This window comes from Xyrauchen texanus, chromosome 28, assembly GCF_025860055.1.
Source record: "Xyrauchen texanus isolate HMW12.3.18 chromosome 28, RBS_HiC_50CHRs, whole genome shotgun sequence".
In the NCBI taxonomy this organism is placed as follows: Eukaryota; Metazoa; Chordata; class Actinopteri; order Cypriniformes; family Catostomidae; genus Xyrauchen; species Xyrauchen texanus.
Window position 1 is genome coordinate 28,585,161 of NC_068303.1, and position 17,346 is coordinate 28,602,506.

A 17,346-nucleotide genomic window follows, 5' to 3' on the forward strand; every position below is an offset into this window, starting at 1 on the left:
AGGAACGGCACTGAATTCTTCACACTTACTTTAAAGTCGAGACTCATTGGTTATCAATTATACATAAAAACAATGTTCCTTTTTGGACTCATGCAACATTAAAATGCTTTTGTTTCAGTGCATTTAACAGCTTTCACATTTAGCCAGGAAATTCCCTTTGTACTCAAACATGTAATGTGTTATCTCTCATAAAAGATTTAGAAAATATATTTTCTCTCCATTTTACAATATATTTAAATTCATACATTTGGAAGAAGCTTTAATCCAAAGCAACTTGCAGTGCATTCAAGCAATACATTGTATCAGTCCATGCATTCACTGGGAATCGAACCCATGACCCTGGCCTTAATTGTACTTCACAGAACTCAAGAACAAAAGAGGTCAAACTTAAGGTTTGCCTCCAGTGGGATTCCAAATTGCAACTTTTGATAATTAGCCAACTTCTGCCTATATGATCGGTGGAAAAACACTTGTTGATGTAAACCCAAGACCTGTCATAATGGTGCCTTTTGTGGATCAAAATTCCTCATTGTCACCTAATAAATGAGTTTGTCTCTCACACAGCGTCCCACAGATGGACTGCTTGTGTGCAAAGGTGCGACAGTGCAGCATTCTGTCGCAGCAATAATTAGCACTACAGAAGCAAGAGGATCCAAACAGGCTCAACACACACAGCAGGACTCCCCTGAGATCAGTGATAATTACACTGCTCGCCAGCCGCACAGCTGGGCCTGTGACTGACTCTCTCTCTCTCAAATGCTGTCGTTCCCCACCACAGTACTAATTGTAATTTTCACACTGACTAAAGACAATGCCTTCTGGGCAACAACATCAAAGCCCACCTTTCAACCTTTGACTGAAATAAGGATGTGTTAATGAAAGACTGGATGAGGGATAATAAAACAAAAGTGTGAGTTTAAAGTTCTGTAGTAGGAAAGGGATAAAGTATGTCTAGCAGCATCAGTACTCACTCTTAAAGAAGGACTATGGAACTAAAAAGGATATGGTGGAAGCTGCACAATGTAATTTAGCCAAGTCGGACATATTCCTGGATCATCATCCATTGTTGGTTGGTTGGTTAATAAGAATCTTGTTCAGATTCCAACCCCAGCACTTAGTCTAACACTAATCCTAAAATACGATTGATTCATAAGACATGTTTCTAGACCATCAACTTTGTTGGTCCTGGAACAACACTATCAACCAATCAGATTTTAGAATTATGTTTTAGGTTTAGGAAAAGGGTAATGTTAGCACAAAATTCTTATTAATCTATTTTTTATATAGTTTTCTTTGTAGATTTACAGTATGTACAGTATTTAGGGTATATGGCACTATAGTGAATATAATGGAAGTGGTATATAATGTAATGGCCAAATATAATGGCCAAGTCAGACAAGTCGAATTTGTCGATTTGGCCAAGTCGGACATGTTTCTGTATCAACATCATTTGCTGGAAATGAAACAGCATACCCCTACCCTGACAATTAATAATGTGCCTGGATAAATATCTTTTGTTGGTCCTGGAACAAAATTCCCATCACACAATCTCTATCTCTACCCATAAACCCAACCTAATCTATACAATCTGATTTAAAATGAATTGAACTGGTTGATTTGAATGTTTTTCCAGGACCAACAAAGATGTTGCCAAACCGTGGTAAGCTGACTTCCACCTTTAAAATTGAATGAATCAGGACACTATCCTGGATAAAAAACCATTCTGGTCCTATAACAACATTCCAATCCACCAATACAATTTTTGTGATAGGTTAGAGGTTAGGGTTAATAATAGAGCTGAGGTTAGGTGAACAACATTTTTATCAACCCATATTTTTTACTCTGATTTTAGAAATTGGTTAGGAAAATGTGGTGGAAGTCATGCGCTTGGAAGTGATTAACTTTTTATCGTGAACAATCCAAATAATCTTAGAATCGAATAAACATAATTTATTATATTTTAAACATCATACATACGTGAGTTGGTGGAGGGTGTGGTGGAGGTGACCGGTGTAAGGTTCATCTGCGAGATGTCAAAGTCATCGCAATCGTCTGTGTCTTGCGCCATTCCCACTTTGCTGAAGTAGCTGGTGAAAGCATCTGTGGTGCAGGACAGGCTAGGCTGCTCACTTTTCCTTGCAGGCATGGCTGGCGGCTTTGCCATTTGGAAGTCCTTAAACATTTCCTTGTTCATTTTTGCCTGTCTCTGCAGCGTGCGCTCTCCGTGTTGCGGACTGGAGGCCGTGGAGGCAGAGGTGCCTGCTACGGCTCCACCCATGGCTGCCGTGGGCATCTCGAAAGATGCAGACATTGCCATAGGGGCCAGTGCCTGAAACATGGCAGCAGGAAGCGGTCCGACTGTCTGGGCGGGCATGAAAGCAGCAGGCGAAAAGTGGGCCCCTGCCATTGCTGCCCACTGTTGCTGAGTGGCAGGGAAAAGGTTGGCCTGGCCCCAGATCAGAGGCTGAGCACCTGGTAAGACCTGGGCAACTTGCACTGGGGACTGGACACCAAATGCTAATGGAGCCTGAGAGGCAAACTGTTGCTGTGCCCATGCCGGTGGCACAGCTCCCATCGTCACATAACCTGAAGAACAGCAATGCAGAGAGAGACAATGAGAGATGGAGAGACAAACAAATCATGGCTCACAAATCTATCTGTATTTAAAGACCCAGTGAAATGGCTTGGTGAGCACACTTTTCTTTTCTGTGATGACACAGTTCCTATTGAAACTAGATTTAGATTTCAGCAGCAGAACTTCTGGCCTTTTGTCACTGAATTCACAGTGTGAACAGTCTGTTCACGGGGTCTTTAAGAGGACACTTTTCTTTGCCAATCGATTATCAGACATTAAAGACATCTCTTCAAACCAACAAACAAGCTTTTCCATAAATCTTTATATAAAGACTGCACATGAAAATGTTCCATTTAAGGACTTCAGGCTGCAGCAATAGATCACTGGATGTCTAGGGTAAGATGACCTGGATTTCTGTAATGAAAATGGTCTTTATGGCTCAGATGAACTATTGTAATTACTGCTCACAATAGGCCTGGCCTTAATGAATAGCAACGCCCTTTAAAAGAGGGCATTACAACAGTCTCACTCATATCACATTGAGGCTTATTTCGTTACACAACTAGCTCTTTCATTTCAATAAGCAACACTGATTCAAATAATAAATACCAAAGTCGTATGTTATCTATATGACATGATACACAGTGGGAGTATGTCTGGAATATTACACTGTGCAGCATAGAGGCCTGAGATCAGTATATAATTTGCTCAATTACCTACAAAACAATTAAGAAGTTGCACTTTTTTACATTTGACTGGTAATAACAACATCAGTCATCCTTCTGGTATTATTTATTTGGTTTATCCTGCATCTTCATTGTAGCTGTTACAGTGTCGTTATGAAATATGTGCTCGTCCTCCATTTCTGATGACTTCATTAAATGAAGAAGACATGACAATGTTTTAAGTGGTAGCTGATTTTTACTGTGCATTCTAGGAATTTCTAGGGAGATAACGTTTTGGTGCACAGATTTTGACAATGGGACTACCAAAGAAATGGCCTACTCCCTAGGCTGTGTATTTACTACTAAACCAGGGAGCAGACTGAAACACCTATCATTACTTGACACAAGGTAACATGGTCTGCAAATTTTTAAGAGCCGACTGGATGGTATGAATCTTAACAAATAAACTGATCCTCCTGGTCAGCTGTAAACTGTTCCAATGGAATTGCAATAATGGTTTGAGGTGTGCTCATTTGCGAAATGTCAGGACTAATGGTATGCTTGAAAATGTTCTTCTATATGTGTAAGATAATTGTGAATATCCATCTTTCAGGCAGGTAGCAATGGGCTGTCTCAGGAAAACACAACTCTAAACTGGTCCATGATGGCCCAAGCAATACTGAAGGATAATCTATCTGAATTCTGGACCCCGAATTGAGCCCAATTTTTGCAGGCCATTAACTATGTGCACCATTTTTGGGAAAAAGCTTGGCAGCCAATCTGAGTTATGGATCCACCATTGGTAAATAGGCGGGAATTATCAAAATCCATTTAGAATGCATGGCCAGCAAAACCCACAGCCCATTTTGAGTATCATGGTGACTTTGTGCTTTGTTGTCCAACCAGTCAAGGATAGATTTAGGGGTTACTGAGTTGTACTAGTTTAGTATGTGAGTGTATTTTGATGTGTTGTTTTGTTTATTCTACTAATCCATTATAAAATACAATAAATGAATAGTTCCGGTCCTGGATGCTGCTTGGTATTGATACAGTGTTCCAGCCATACAAAAATCCACAATAAAATAACATCTATGACGCAAAACACCTGTTCACTATATCACTGCACAATACACGTAGCGGATCATTATGTTTGTTGCATAGCAACATTCTGTTGTGTCAGATATTATATTTTCTAGTGAAAGAATGGCACTTAATTAATTTGCTTAGTACAATAATGTTTTAATGGAAATGGGGAAACATTATTACTTTAAAGCCAAACAATGACAAAATGACTCCGTAAACAGAACTGTGTGGGTGAAAAATGTGCTCGTGTTATCATAACTGAACTGTGAGAATCCCATCAGGGCAGGTGTGTCGGAGTCAATCCTGGTGTTTATAAATTTACAACACAGAGGGGAGTTTGACTGAGGGAATGAATTGAAGACAAATGGGACAGATGATACACTACTTGATACCTCACATATCAATGTTGTACTGTTTACTGTTTCAGAGGAAGTCAATCTGGCTGCAACAGATGTCCCAGAGAGAGCACAATCACTGCACATGGGCTATTTGTTTTTAAGAATTGGTTCACATATCATGACAGGAGTGTTCCAGGAGAAATTAAATTGGTACCACTCTACATTACAGAGTCCATGTTATACAAATTATTTGTCAATTTTATGCCAATAGCAATATCAATGTACAATTACAAGCAGCTACAGCATACAAGGTAATTATTTATGATGTACTTGTTGTTCACTGCTATAACTCAATATTTATATATATATATATATATATATATATTAATATATTACTTCACGTGATACAACTAATTAAGATGGGGAAAGTAAGGTGAGGAAAGTTAGAATGGATAACGATATAAATTGACCCCAGGGAAAAAAAATTAAATGATAAAAAATGTATGACCCTTTAAAGCAGATGCAGGTTTGCATGTTAAAAAGGCATCAAGCAGGTACAAATATAGACACACGAACACACAGAGTAGAGATACAGCAGGTATATAGCTGTCTCCTCTGCAGGGCATTTATCTTTCAGATCAGTACACAGGCCAGTAATGAGAGCATTATTATTCTACTGCAGTAGGATGGGACAACTTATTTAGTCAGAACTAGGCAGGCACACTATGTAATTTACCTCTGCCCTGTTTCCCTTTCTCTATCTCTTTCTCTAATTCATTTTCTTGGTACTGTATTATTAACTTCTGTACACACACACATCAACTGAGTTAAAAACATGTCATACCTGAGGGCACAGAGGCAGGGTTAAAGGGGGAGAACAGTTCAGGCTGGTGGGTCAGCGAAGGGTCCAAAGTGTTAGCTGGAGATGCTGGGGTCTGTAGAAGAGGAAATTCATACTAGTCTAAAGAGAACCTTTCCAATAAAGCATAAACAATATTCACCCAATAACTTGCTAAACATTAGAACTGGAGTATGTTTGAAATGTCACCCTACCATACTACTTTACTATAAATGCAAATGTTCTGCATCCTTATAGTACCCAAATTAAGTACTACATCCATTAAAATGTGCAGTATACAATCAGAGCACACTGGATACCATTTTACATACCAGTTCTTTATTAGAATGCAGTATACAGTATCTACTGTGCATTTAGTGTTATGTTAGCTTTCTGTTATGAAACATCCCCATAGTCCTTAATATTTTAGTGCCCACGTGTTTACTTACCGACGGGGAGGTAATATCAGGAGGGGTGGACATGTCTCCAAAAAGTTCTAACTGGTTGATATTCTGCAGAGGAAATGGAACATTTACCATCACAAAATCAGACCAGAGTTCCACCTCAACATTCACTTCCATGCCACTTTAATCATGGCCACACAATAGCACCTACCTCAGGCAAAAAGTTGTTTGAATACACAAGGTGACTTATGGGAGTGACGAAGGGGTGGTATAGGATATTTGATGATGATAACTTTCTATACCAACCTTAATGTAGAGCACATAGACACGGATACATACACCCCATGGAAAACAATTGACTGTAGTCACTTACTGATTCTGATGATTATTTTAGAGAATTTAAGTTGTTCTAAAATAAAGCATAGTGGTGATAGCATCATGCTGTGGGGGTGTTTTTCAGCGGTAGGGACTGGTTGAAGGAAAGCTGAAGGCAGAGATATCCTTAATGAAAACCTGGTCCAGAGCGCTCAGGACCTCAGACAGGGCCGAAGGTTCACCTTCCAACAAGACAATGACCCTAAGCACACAGCCAAGACAACACAAGAGTGGCTTAGGGACAACTCTGTGGATGTCCTTTAGCTCTGGCTGGGCCACTTAATGAGTTAAGGGTCTAAATACTTATGCCAATGTAATATTTCAGTTTATTCTTTTTAAAACGTTTGCAAAATTATCAAAAATCTGTTTTTTTGCTTTGTCATTATGAGGTATGATTGTAGATTGATGTGAATAAAAATAAAAATAATTTAAAGAATTTTAGCATCAGGCTGCAACATAAAAAAAATGAAGGGGTCTGAATGCTTGCTGAATGCACTGTATATTTGCATGCTGAAATTACAAACCACTATGAAGTCCCACATCTCCCATAGGAATTTTTCCACACAATTGTGGAACATGTACCTGAACTAAAATCAGTTTGTTGTGGAAATTTACACATTCCAATGAAATTCCAAGCATGTTTTTCCACCAGGGACACGGAAGCAGGAATTTTATTTAAATATGTTTTCCATAACAGACCAAAATATTACTCCTTTTTCACTGTACATCTTAGCATTGCAGTCTCCTTAGCGATCATGATTTCAAGCTCGATTAAACAAGATGTATAGTGAAAAAGTCACCCAGTTCTCACCCAAAACCAACTGGATCACTTCAGAAGACATTGATTAAACTACTGGAGTTTAACTGATTAGGCGTATGCTAACTTTGTCTGCTTTTTGGAGCTTCAAAAGGCCTGATCACCATTAATTTGCATTGTATGGACCTACAGAGCTTAGATCTTCTAAAAATCTTTGTTTGTGTTCAGCAGAAGAAAGTCATACATATCTCAGATGGCATAAAGGTGAGTAAATGATGAGAGCATTTTCATTTTTGGGTGAACTAACCCTTCAAAAGGTGCAAAAAAACGGCAAATGAGGTAAGCCGTGTAAAAGGATAAACAAAACATTTAAAGCACTGAACAGTAAATGAGCTGGATACATAATACAATGTACAAACTATACTCACTATAATGATGGAACGTAATTGATTTTATAATCCTTTATTCTCTTGTAGTCTTGTCAAATTTTCTTTATTTTTAATCTACAGTTTAATGTCATCAAGCCTATCTTCACGAGGCAATCAGATTATTTGTACACCTCGTTTCTGGTTGACTTTTCAAACTAACGCTGCATCTGTTCTTCTCTGTAAATACTCCTACGGTATGTGATCATACACAGTAGTGTTTGTCCATCTATTCATTTCGATTTGAAAAGCCTAAAATAGCAACATCTCAACAAAAGTAAAAAAAAAAGGCCGGTATTGGCTTTCAGATAGCTGATGACGCATTTTTCTTGACCAATGAGAAGCACTTGCTGTTCTCACCACACCCAAATAGTTCCAGTCCTCAGGAGCAGGAACTAAAATGGTTCAAGTTTTAGTCCCATATGGTTGTCCTCATGTGGTGGAAAAACAACAAGAAACTGAAATAGTTCAAGCAACTAGGAAAAGTTCCTAAAGTGGATAAACTGCTATTTTTGCTTTGTGCATCTGATCATTTTCTCATCTCCTCAGGGAGACAGTTGGCTTGATTCATATATTTAACCACATATATTTCAGGCCTTTTAATATGATGCCATGAAATTGCATGAAATCACATCATGGACTAATTTCTAGGAAGATAATAAATGAATTTCCATGGGACATTATGTATCTTCAGGTTTTTTTCCAAACATGTATGGTAACCATGTAAAACAGTTTCTTTTTTGAGTGAGTTTATGAGAAAATGGATCAGATAGCGTGATGCTAGCGGGAAGCAGCTGAACAGTTCTTGAGCCTTTTTAAAGTGAATTGCATAAGAGAGAAAAGCTTTTCTACACTACCTCTAAATATACTGTTTCATACATGTATTTGCTTGAGAGCAGACCAGAGTGCTCTTTTCTCAAAATGAGTGCTCTTTCCCTCTTTTTTACACCAACATCTGCAGAATGGTTAAAACCAATACATATATATTATGAAAGAATAACTGTTTTACAAATACTGTAATCCCACCATTTTTTTGTCCTCTCAAAATACACTAGACGGCCAAAACCCTTCTATTTAACGGGTATGGCTAGGCACTTTAATTCCAGTGAAGACAAAGGGCCCTTGTCTGTTCCAGCATGATAACGTCTCTGTGCACAAAGCCAGGTCCATAAAAATATATATATATATATTTACTGAGTCTGATTTAAAAGAAATCGATTGGCCTGAACAAAGCCCAGAACTGAACCCCACTGAAAACATTTGGGATGAATTTGAACGCTTACTGCAAGCTAGACTCCATCACCTAACATCAGTTTCTGACCTCAGTGATGCTCTTGTGTCTGAATGGGAACAAATACCTGCAGTCATGCTTCAACATATAGCAGAAAGCATTCCTAGAAGAGTGGAAGCTGTTAGGGATGTCCAACTCCATATTAATGCTAATAATGGTTTTGAAAGTAAACGTTCAACAGGCAAGGGCGTAGTGTTTGGACTATGTAGTGTTAATGATTCTGTTGTACTTAAGAGAGTAGAGCTGTGAGACTAAAAGGCAGAGAATACAGCATTACACTATATGTGTGACCTTTGACAGCACTGTAAAAAATTGTGCATGTGGTCACATAAGGAAGAGGGCAAGGAGACATTTATTTCTCACATTTATCTCGATTTTCTCACAAAAACCAACATATTCAACAGGGTTATATGGGGTCATCTATAAGCGCTCTGTCATTTGACTATGGAAAAGAAAGGTCATGTATGACCAGGTCGTAAGGGGGGATAGTGGAACAGGTATAAAGCAAGAGATGGGGGATTTAAATGGGATATAAAATGTTTATAGCGAGTAGTGTGGCATTTACTTTCCTGTTCAGGGACTCTACTGGAGTCTAGAGTGGGCCATAGTGCATTAGATATTACTTTATGGCTAGATTAAAGCAAGAAGAGGTTGGAGCCAATTTGCAAGCAAATCGACAGCTTGGGGCAGCATGGGAAGGCTAAGGGCATGTGTGGAGAAACTGCAGCCAATCATTATCCACCTTACCTTGGTGACCAGCAACAGGTCAGTGTCTAGTTCCAAGAGATTGATCTGTTCATTATGTCTCTTCTGCAATGATAATATGGTGTTAGATGAACGATGAGATGAGATTTCAACACAAACACACCTCACACAAACACTATTTTTCTATCATGGTGGAGACTCTTCATTGACTATTAGTTTTTATACAGAGCTAATGATATTTTATATCACCTAACCCTATTCCTACCCCTAAACCTAACCCTGTACAAACCTGTTTGATCTTTCATATTTCCATTAAATCATTATTTAGTATGTACTATATACACTCAAAAAATAGCTCTTTGGCTGAACTTGATTCAATTGTGGACAGTGGTTCCACGTGTTTGAAACACGTTTTCTTAAATTAAAATTAATATGTAATCTCAAAACATACAGAAAAAACCTAGTTGAATTGGTTAAAAACAACAAAAATAACATGTCAACGCAAATAAATATAATTAATTTCTTTATTTACTAACTAGTTTTCATCAATGTTAACTTGCTAAATACAAGTTTGAAGCACTAAAGATTGTAATTTAGTAATATTGCTATGTTAGCACAGCATTTGATCAACAAAGCAATCAATCAATTTAATTTAGGACTTCTACCTATCCTCATTGTTAGCTCAAGCTCTAATTTTCACCATAATGGTAACCTCCAACATAACAGAAACACATATTGTCATATTGAAACACATAATATGTACACACATAAGTACATATGTACACAGGGTTTGGAAAAATTAATGTAAAATGAGATTGGTTTTTGGAAGTGATGGAATGAATGGTACTTTACCTGTGCAGGTAAGTTTAAACCTTCCTTACCTCACAATCTCACTGTCTCACTACCTCACATATAAGTTCATGGCCTATTCATGTTACCAGATCATCTTTCATTAGCACCAGGGCTGTTACCACCATAGATATTGAGGAAGATATGTCCCACTAATATTCAGGTAAGTGGTCAACATATAATGGGTATTTCAATGGTTGATCTGGTCCATTATAATGCTGAATATGTAATGACATCTAACAGGTTGGATTCAAACAAAATGTATCAGCTGTATTTGCCTTCAATTATCAATCTTTTCTAACCCCCATCCCTGCAGTTGTTAGAAGGAGGAATGAAACAGAAATTATTTTAAACAGCTGCCAAAAAGATTTAATGGGAAAATAATTTGCTCACATGGGCGTCCCTTGAGATAACATGGCAAGATCAAAAGACCATGAACAACAGCTGCTCCCATCTTACATTTTGTGCTGACAAAAAAGCAGCAAATGGGAGGAGAGGGGATGAGAGGATTTCATACGTAAGGATCGTAAACCATGGATCAGGATCAGTTATCCAGGATAAGTTTAGGGATAAACATGGGGTTTTCCATTCTTAAAAGTAAGCTCAATCAAAGCAACATTTCCAACTACTTTAAGAGTTATTATTCCCATAGAAATCACAGGTTTGTAGATCACTTTTAAAGAACGGGATGCAGATTTAACACCAATAGGACAGACACACAACAACTGGATCAATACAGAAAAACACAAACACAGACATGTAATACATGCATAAAATCAAGCAAGAACTGACTCCTTGGTTGCTTAAACAGGTGACACCAGAGATGGTTAAGTCAGAAGACCTCTCTGAGTTAGTGCTTTGTGTTCTGTGTTACTGCTTAGCATTTAGAGTTAAATAAATGGTGCCAGACACAGGGAAGTCTGAGAGAGATAAGCATGAACAAGCCACTGTGACAGACACTTTATATATGCCAATACCGTGAGCATGAATGGATGGAATAACATAAAGAAAAGAAAGAGAGATACAGTGACAAATTGATGGAGAGGGAAAGAGAGAGAAAGAGAGCATTGAACATTGACCAAGTTTGGGCTGTGTAGCTTTCTTTACTCACAAACCAGGGTAATCGATCCAGCTATCTAATGCTGAAGTTGCAAACCTTAAAAACGTGTAATTTCTATCAGAAAAGACTCAGGATTATTGGAATTCACAGGAACATACAAATACTTATATCATTTATCATAAGCCCTGTCCTAGGTTTCAGTAATCTGAAACTTGCATTGGATCCAGCCAGAAGCAATGACGGCAGGGGATCAGCGCTTACACCCACACAGGACAGGACCTAAACGGTTGGTGATGGGGTGGAGGGGGGTGAAAACAACGGAAGTATGTCAACAATGAGAAACACCTGAGCAGGCTTATAAAGTGAGGCTGCATTGTGATTAATTCCTGCTAACCAGGCTTACGCTTATATTTCTGTGCACTAGTTATACCAAACAGAGTTGTTTTAAAGCAGGCTTCCTGAAATGCAGAACAGTTCCAAACTCAAGCCATTGGTTGAGCCAGAGATCTTCTATACTGAGATAAGAACCTCCACGTTTTTACCATAAGAGAGGGCATAACGGTCAACTAGCGTGTTACGACAGTAAGTTACCATTTGCAGATACCATACAAATGAACGGGGAGAGCTGTAAACTGACATCTACCTGTTACAAAATCGTCTGTGACTTTCCTTAAGAAACAGCTATTTTATTGCTGTAAACTCCCCACATGGATTACTCGAAATGATTTTTTAGTGTAAAACATGTTGAAGATCGGTGGACAGAGGGTCAGATCATTAATTGATGAACTGTTTCCTCACAAAAGCTGTTTATTCAGAGTCAGTCGGCATCTCCTCAATAGACACCCATTCAAAAAGAATGACCTCTTGTCTCCTCGCCAGTATACAGCCAATAGAATTCATATGGGACAGCAGCATTATGCTATTCTATGCTAACCTTGTAGTCTCCCCATTCACACAGACTATGGTTGAGCCAATGTCACTGCGTCAGTCTGAATGGGATGCTCATACAAACTGAACAATTATAGTTGTCTATTCGCATCAAGCTGGGATAGCAGAAAGTATTTTAACATCGAAAAATGAACCACATCACCTTTGTAGCATACAGTGTTCCTCATTCATGAAACACAAGCATAAAACATTTCTGATTAAATTGTTTTAAAAAACTTTTTCACATCAATTGATCCATGATTGTGAAAATTCCTCACTTTGATTTTGAAGGTCATTGCACTGGAACTGCCGTTTTTTACTGGGCACAGTAGCTGAATTAAATGGCAGTAATATTACCAGCCCAAGAGATTCCATCAAATCAATCTTTTTACACACCCTTAGGGATCACCATTGAGGATAATGGGAAAGCTGACAGCTGGGTCCCATAGTGATGAACTGTGGCAGTCACACCACCCTACATGCTGCTGACACGTTATTACTGATGAATATCACGAATACTGATAACTACCTCTTTATCAGTTATTAAAACAAGCTGCCTCTCCTCTGAAAGTATGGCTCAAATAATGTAATTCCATAACTGGAAGTACAGTGTTTACACAAAACAGTCTCCATGGCAACATTTAGTACAGTACTGAGGGTAAACACTAGTCTTTTGTGTAAATGTATTAATGTGGAGCTGTTATTGTCTACTCCCATGTATAGCTCTGCCCGACTCATTCTCATTTCTTTTCTCACAATACATCAGCCAACTTTTCTATTATCATCATTACAACTGGCTATCAATTAACTCTCCCGCAGGAGATAATAATTATCTTCATATGTGTTCTGTGTGCTTTTATGTGTTGCCCATTTCATTAAGGCCAGAGTGTTAATGTCTTATGCTATGACTGATTATATAACCACAGGCACTGGACCAACTAAGAACCACATCTACAAAATTAACAAAATGAGTAAGGGCAGAAGGGTGAAAAGAAAAAGAACAAAACTCAAGAGTTATTCAAGGATGATGCTTCAGCAATTCTGGATTTTGTGTGAACACTTCACTTCTTGAGCAGGCAAAGGGCCTGTTTACACGTTGCCACTTTGTGTGTTTTCAGTGATCGGATAGCTATCTGATCATGAAAAAAAAACTGGTGTAAATGCCTCCGAAAGGCATTTGAGACAGATTGCAATCCGGTCACTCAAACACTTCAGGAGGTGGTTTGAGACACATTCCAGATGAAAATGGTCGAGTCTAAATGCATCTGGCTGTTTAAGTCACATTTTTAAAATGTACCCACCCAAATAGCGCTATGTCATAGAAAAATGGAACAGCTGTCACCGACTATTTTCATAGGGCTTGCGTCGTGCAGTACATAATAACAAAGAAAGTGACTAATGCATGATGTAGGAGACACATAACTTTCTCCTCATTTATTTGATGCAGATCGCTGATGTAACTGAAATTAAACACTAACATGAGCGCAGCTTATGTGCATTATGTGTCTTATCTACGAGAAGCCCCGAGGGGAAAAACATATGGTGCAACGATACACAGACACACACGCGCTGGGAAAATTAATCTGAATCAAATAATAAAGCACATCTTTTAAATTCACTGCCCAGAATTAGCATAATCACAGAAGTGAACTCTGTTTTATTTGTATGTATTGTATGGGAATTGAAGATCGGTTTCATATGAGTTTGGCAGAGATTCACTTAGAACCCACTGATAGATTGTTGTTGCAATTTGCATGGCACAATTTCACATTTGCACAAACAGATTGTCAATGACGTAATTTAACTACCGGTAAGCTTATTGCAATGTTAAACTAGGGTATATACAATAGCTCCTGCTCAAATTGGATTGCAGTAGGTTAGTGAATAAAATATAGTTTTTTGGGATGAAATGCCACACTCAAGAGGGGTAACTGTTTTGTAAATTCCACGCAATTTGTGAATAATCGAAATAAAAATCCCAAGCTACAGGGACTATGCACTAACAGACTATTGCTGAAGACATCCAACACAAAACAGATTTACAGCCTTACAATTCGAAAGCCAAATCTGTAGAGCTGAAAGAGTTATTTTAAGGGTTGCAGCTGTTCAGATTTTGTTTAGACAGGAATGAAAAAAGATGGGGGTTTAGGATCAGGAGGCAACAAAACTTAGATTGAAAAGGGAGAGAGGAAGAAGGTGGAAAATGTGTGCAAGAGAAAGACAGAAAAGAGTGAGTAGGTGTTTGAAAATGCTATGGAAGAGGTGAGAGGCAGAGAGGCCAGACAGAGGCACAGGGCTATAGAAGGGCTCAGAAGAGGAAAATTAAACTGAGCAGGAACACTGTTTTCTAGATCTGGAAAGACCAATGCATATATATATATATATATATATATATATATATATATATACATACATAGAGGATACCAGTATTAGACTCAACCAACTGCAGGTAAAGGGAGGATACTGGAATTGCATGAGTTGGGGAGGGTGGTAGAGATCAGGGGATTTAGGCATTTAACTTAGCTAAGACTGAATGAACAGATCAGCTATAACACAAGAGAGGTACAGACAGCAGATACCATGGCCATTTTTATACCATAATATAAATGTTGAGGCCGGACAGCCAAACAATGAATCTTGTCTGTCATTTAAAGAGAGAGAGAGCAACATTTAAAAATCTATAGCAAATTTTGTATCACCTGAAACATCATCTCTACAATCACTCATAAATTCAGATGTGATTAGTCCTTAGATGAATGTTTGCCATCTCTCATTTAAATTACTTATCAGTCACCATATAAACAACACATATATGTCATCTTTTTATTGTAGATCATGCATGATTCAATGACATTCATGGTGTGGCATTAAAGGTGCTGTAAGCGATATTAGCCATTCTAGCCAATGAAATAGACCAAAACCTCACCCTTCAAAGATACCACTGTACACTGCCTGGCAAAAAGAATTTGCATACTATAATATTTAGTTGGAGTGCCTTTGGCTTTGATTATGCAGTGCATTAGTCGTGACATTGTTTCGATAAACTTATGCAACATCAGAACCTTTATTTCCATCCAGAGTAACATACATTTTTGTCCGAGATCTTGTACTGATGACGAGAGAGTTGAAACACTCTGTAAGGTCTTCTCCCAAAGACTTTCAATGGGGTTAAAGGTCAGGACTCTGTGATGGCCAATTAATGTGTGAAAATGATTCCTCATGCTCCCTGAACCACTCTTTCACAAGTTGAGCCCAAATCTTGGCATTGTTGTCCTGGAATTGTTGTCCTGGAATATGACCGTGCCATCAGGGAAGAACAAAAATCCATTGATGGGATAATCTGGTCATTCTGTACATTCAGGTAGTCAGATGATTTTAATTTTTTTCCGCATAACGTTGCTGAGCCTAGACCTGTCCAATTGAAGCAACGCCAGATCACAACACTGCCTCCAGAGGCTTGTACAGTGGGCACTATGCATGATGGGTGCATCGATTCATGCGTTTCCCTTCTTACCCTGATGTGCCCAACGTTTTGTAATAGGGTAAATCTGGACTCATAAGACCACATTAACTTTTTCCATTGCTCCTCAGTCCAATCTTTATACTCTAGCAAATTGTAATTTTTTCCAATTAGCCTCACTAACAAGTGGCTTTCTTGTGGCCACACAGCTGTTCAGTCCCAATCCTGTAAGTTCTCATCACATTGTGCTTTTGGAAATGCTCTTACTTTTACTATTAAACACAGCCGTGAGTTCTACTGTTGATTTTTTACGATGTGACTTCAAGTGTTTTAGTGATCCCCGATCACGATCATTCGAGATTTTTTCCAGACCACTATCCTTCCAGGTTTACTAATGTGTTGGACAGTTCTTATACCAATTACATTGATTTCAGCAATCTCCTTATGTGTATATGCTTATTTAAATCCAAACAGCATTTTTTTGTTGTTGAGCTAGGCAGTGTATAATTGAGACATTGTGTGTCATCTCAGTGTTGTCAAAATCAACAATAGCAATATAGAGATCTTGCACAACAAACTAGCCATTGACAACTGAAGCAGAATATGGTGTTTAAATTGAAGGATCTGCTTCAACTCCTTCTGTAAATGCGCAAAAAGACTGAAGGGCAAAAAGCACCTCAAATTGTTTTGAATTTTTTTGGGAGTGCCATTACAAAGTAAATAGCTTACAGCACCTTAAACTTGAGATGTACAAGGTTGGAGTAGCCTCATGAATGCACCAGCTGCCACTTTCATTGAGGAAAAACAAGCATAAAACATGCAAAACTGACCAATCACATGACACCAGCCCAAAAAAATCAATAGATTCTCACACACATAATTATCAGCCAACAAGAAAGAAAAATGCAAGATCACAAAAATACACAATCAACCAAAACACACAAACACCAGGGCAACATAGTACAGTCTATGTGATTTACTGAATGCCAGGGAATGGGTGCTGTGGAACTGCGCACAGGACTAAAGACAGCGAGAGGGAAATGCTTGATGCTTGGTGGTTGACATACCGAAAAGATTTGCCAGAGAGAGGCAAAGGACAATCACATAAACAAACACACACAGGTCCACTCACTGGATGTCGCTTTGGAACGTCATAAACTCCCTCCTTTTGTTGGCTGGTAGGGACCTAGTGTGGACAGGGAGCCCAGCCAAATGCACAGTTGACATGACAAGTTACCATTGCATCAGAATTCAGCAGGAGATGTTACAAGGTCAAAGAATGCAAATGTTATGCTTCATGGATATATAAAAGGAGAGCTTGTGTGTACAGTATGTGTTGTGTGTTTTTATTACAGATAAAATGCAAGGTGCAGAATATAGTGTATAGTAGATAATTAAAGTTTGCTTGAATAATAATAGTAAAACTAAATATATTATATTAAAATAAATATATTTTTTGTTTAATTTATTTTTAATACTTCATACTATTATTTATGCCTTTTATTTTATGTGATGAAGTGTTTTTCAGTTTAAATCATTTGAAAATAATCTTGATCAGTCATTGGAAGCCATGCATTTTCCTTAAAATATAAGA

At 38.2% G+C, this 17,346-nt stretch overlaps 1 protein-coding gene across 2 annotated transcripts in view; it reads right to left on the bottom strand.

Annotated features, from left to right (window-relative positions):
* Positions 1–17,346, bottom strand: part of LOC127621597 (disabled homolog 1-like) — a 216,489-nt gene that overhangs the window by 13,404 nt on the left and 185,739 nt on the right. The window contains exons 9-13 of one of the 2 annotated variants that reach the window (XM_052095261.1): positions 16,885–16,938; positions 9,499–9,561; positions 5,949–6,011; positions 5,506–5,596; positions 1,978–2,586 (exon numbers count right to left, since the gene is read on the bottom strand). In XM_052095261.1, the coding sequence (XP_051951221.1) occupies positions 1,978–2,586; positions 5,506–5,596; positions 5,949–6,011; positions 9,499–9,561; positions 16,885–16,938 (880 nt within the window). The remainder of the gene's footprint in view (positions 1–1,977; positions 2,587–5,505; positions 5,597–5,948; positions 6,012–9,498; positions 9,562–16,884; positions 16,939–17,346) is intronic. The other variant, XM_052095260.1, reaches the window with a different exon arrangement.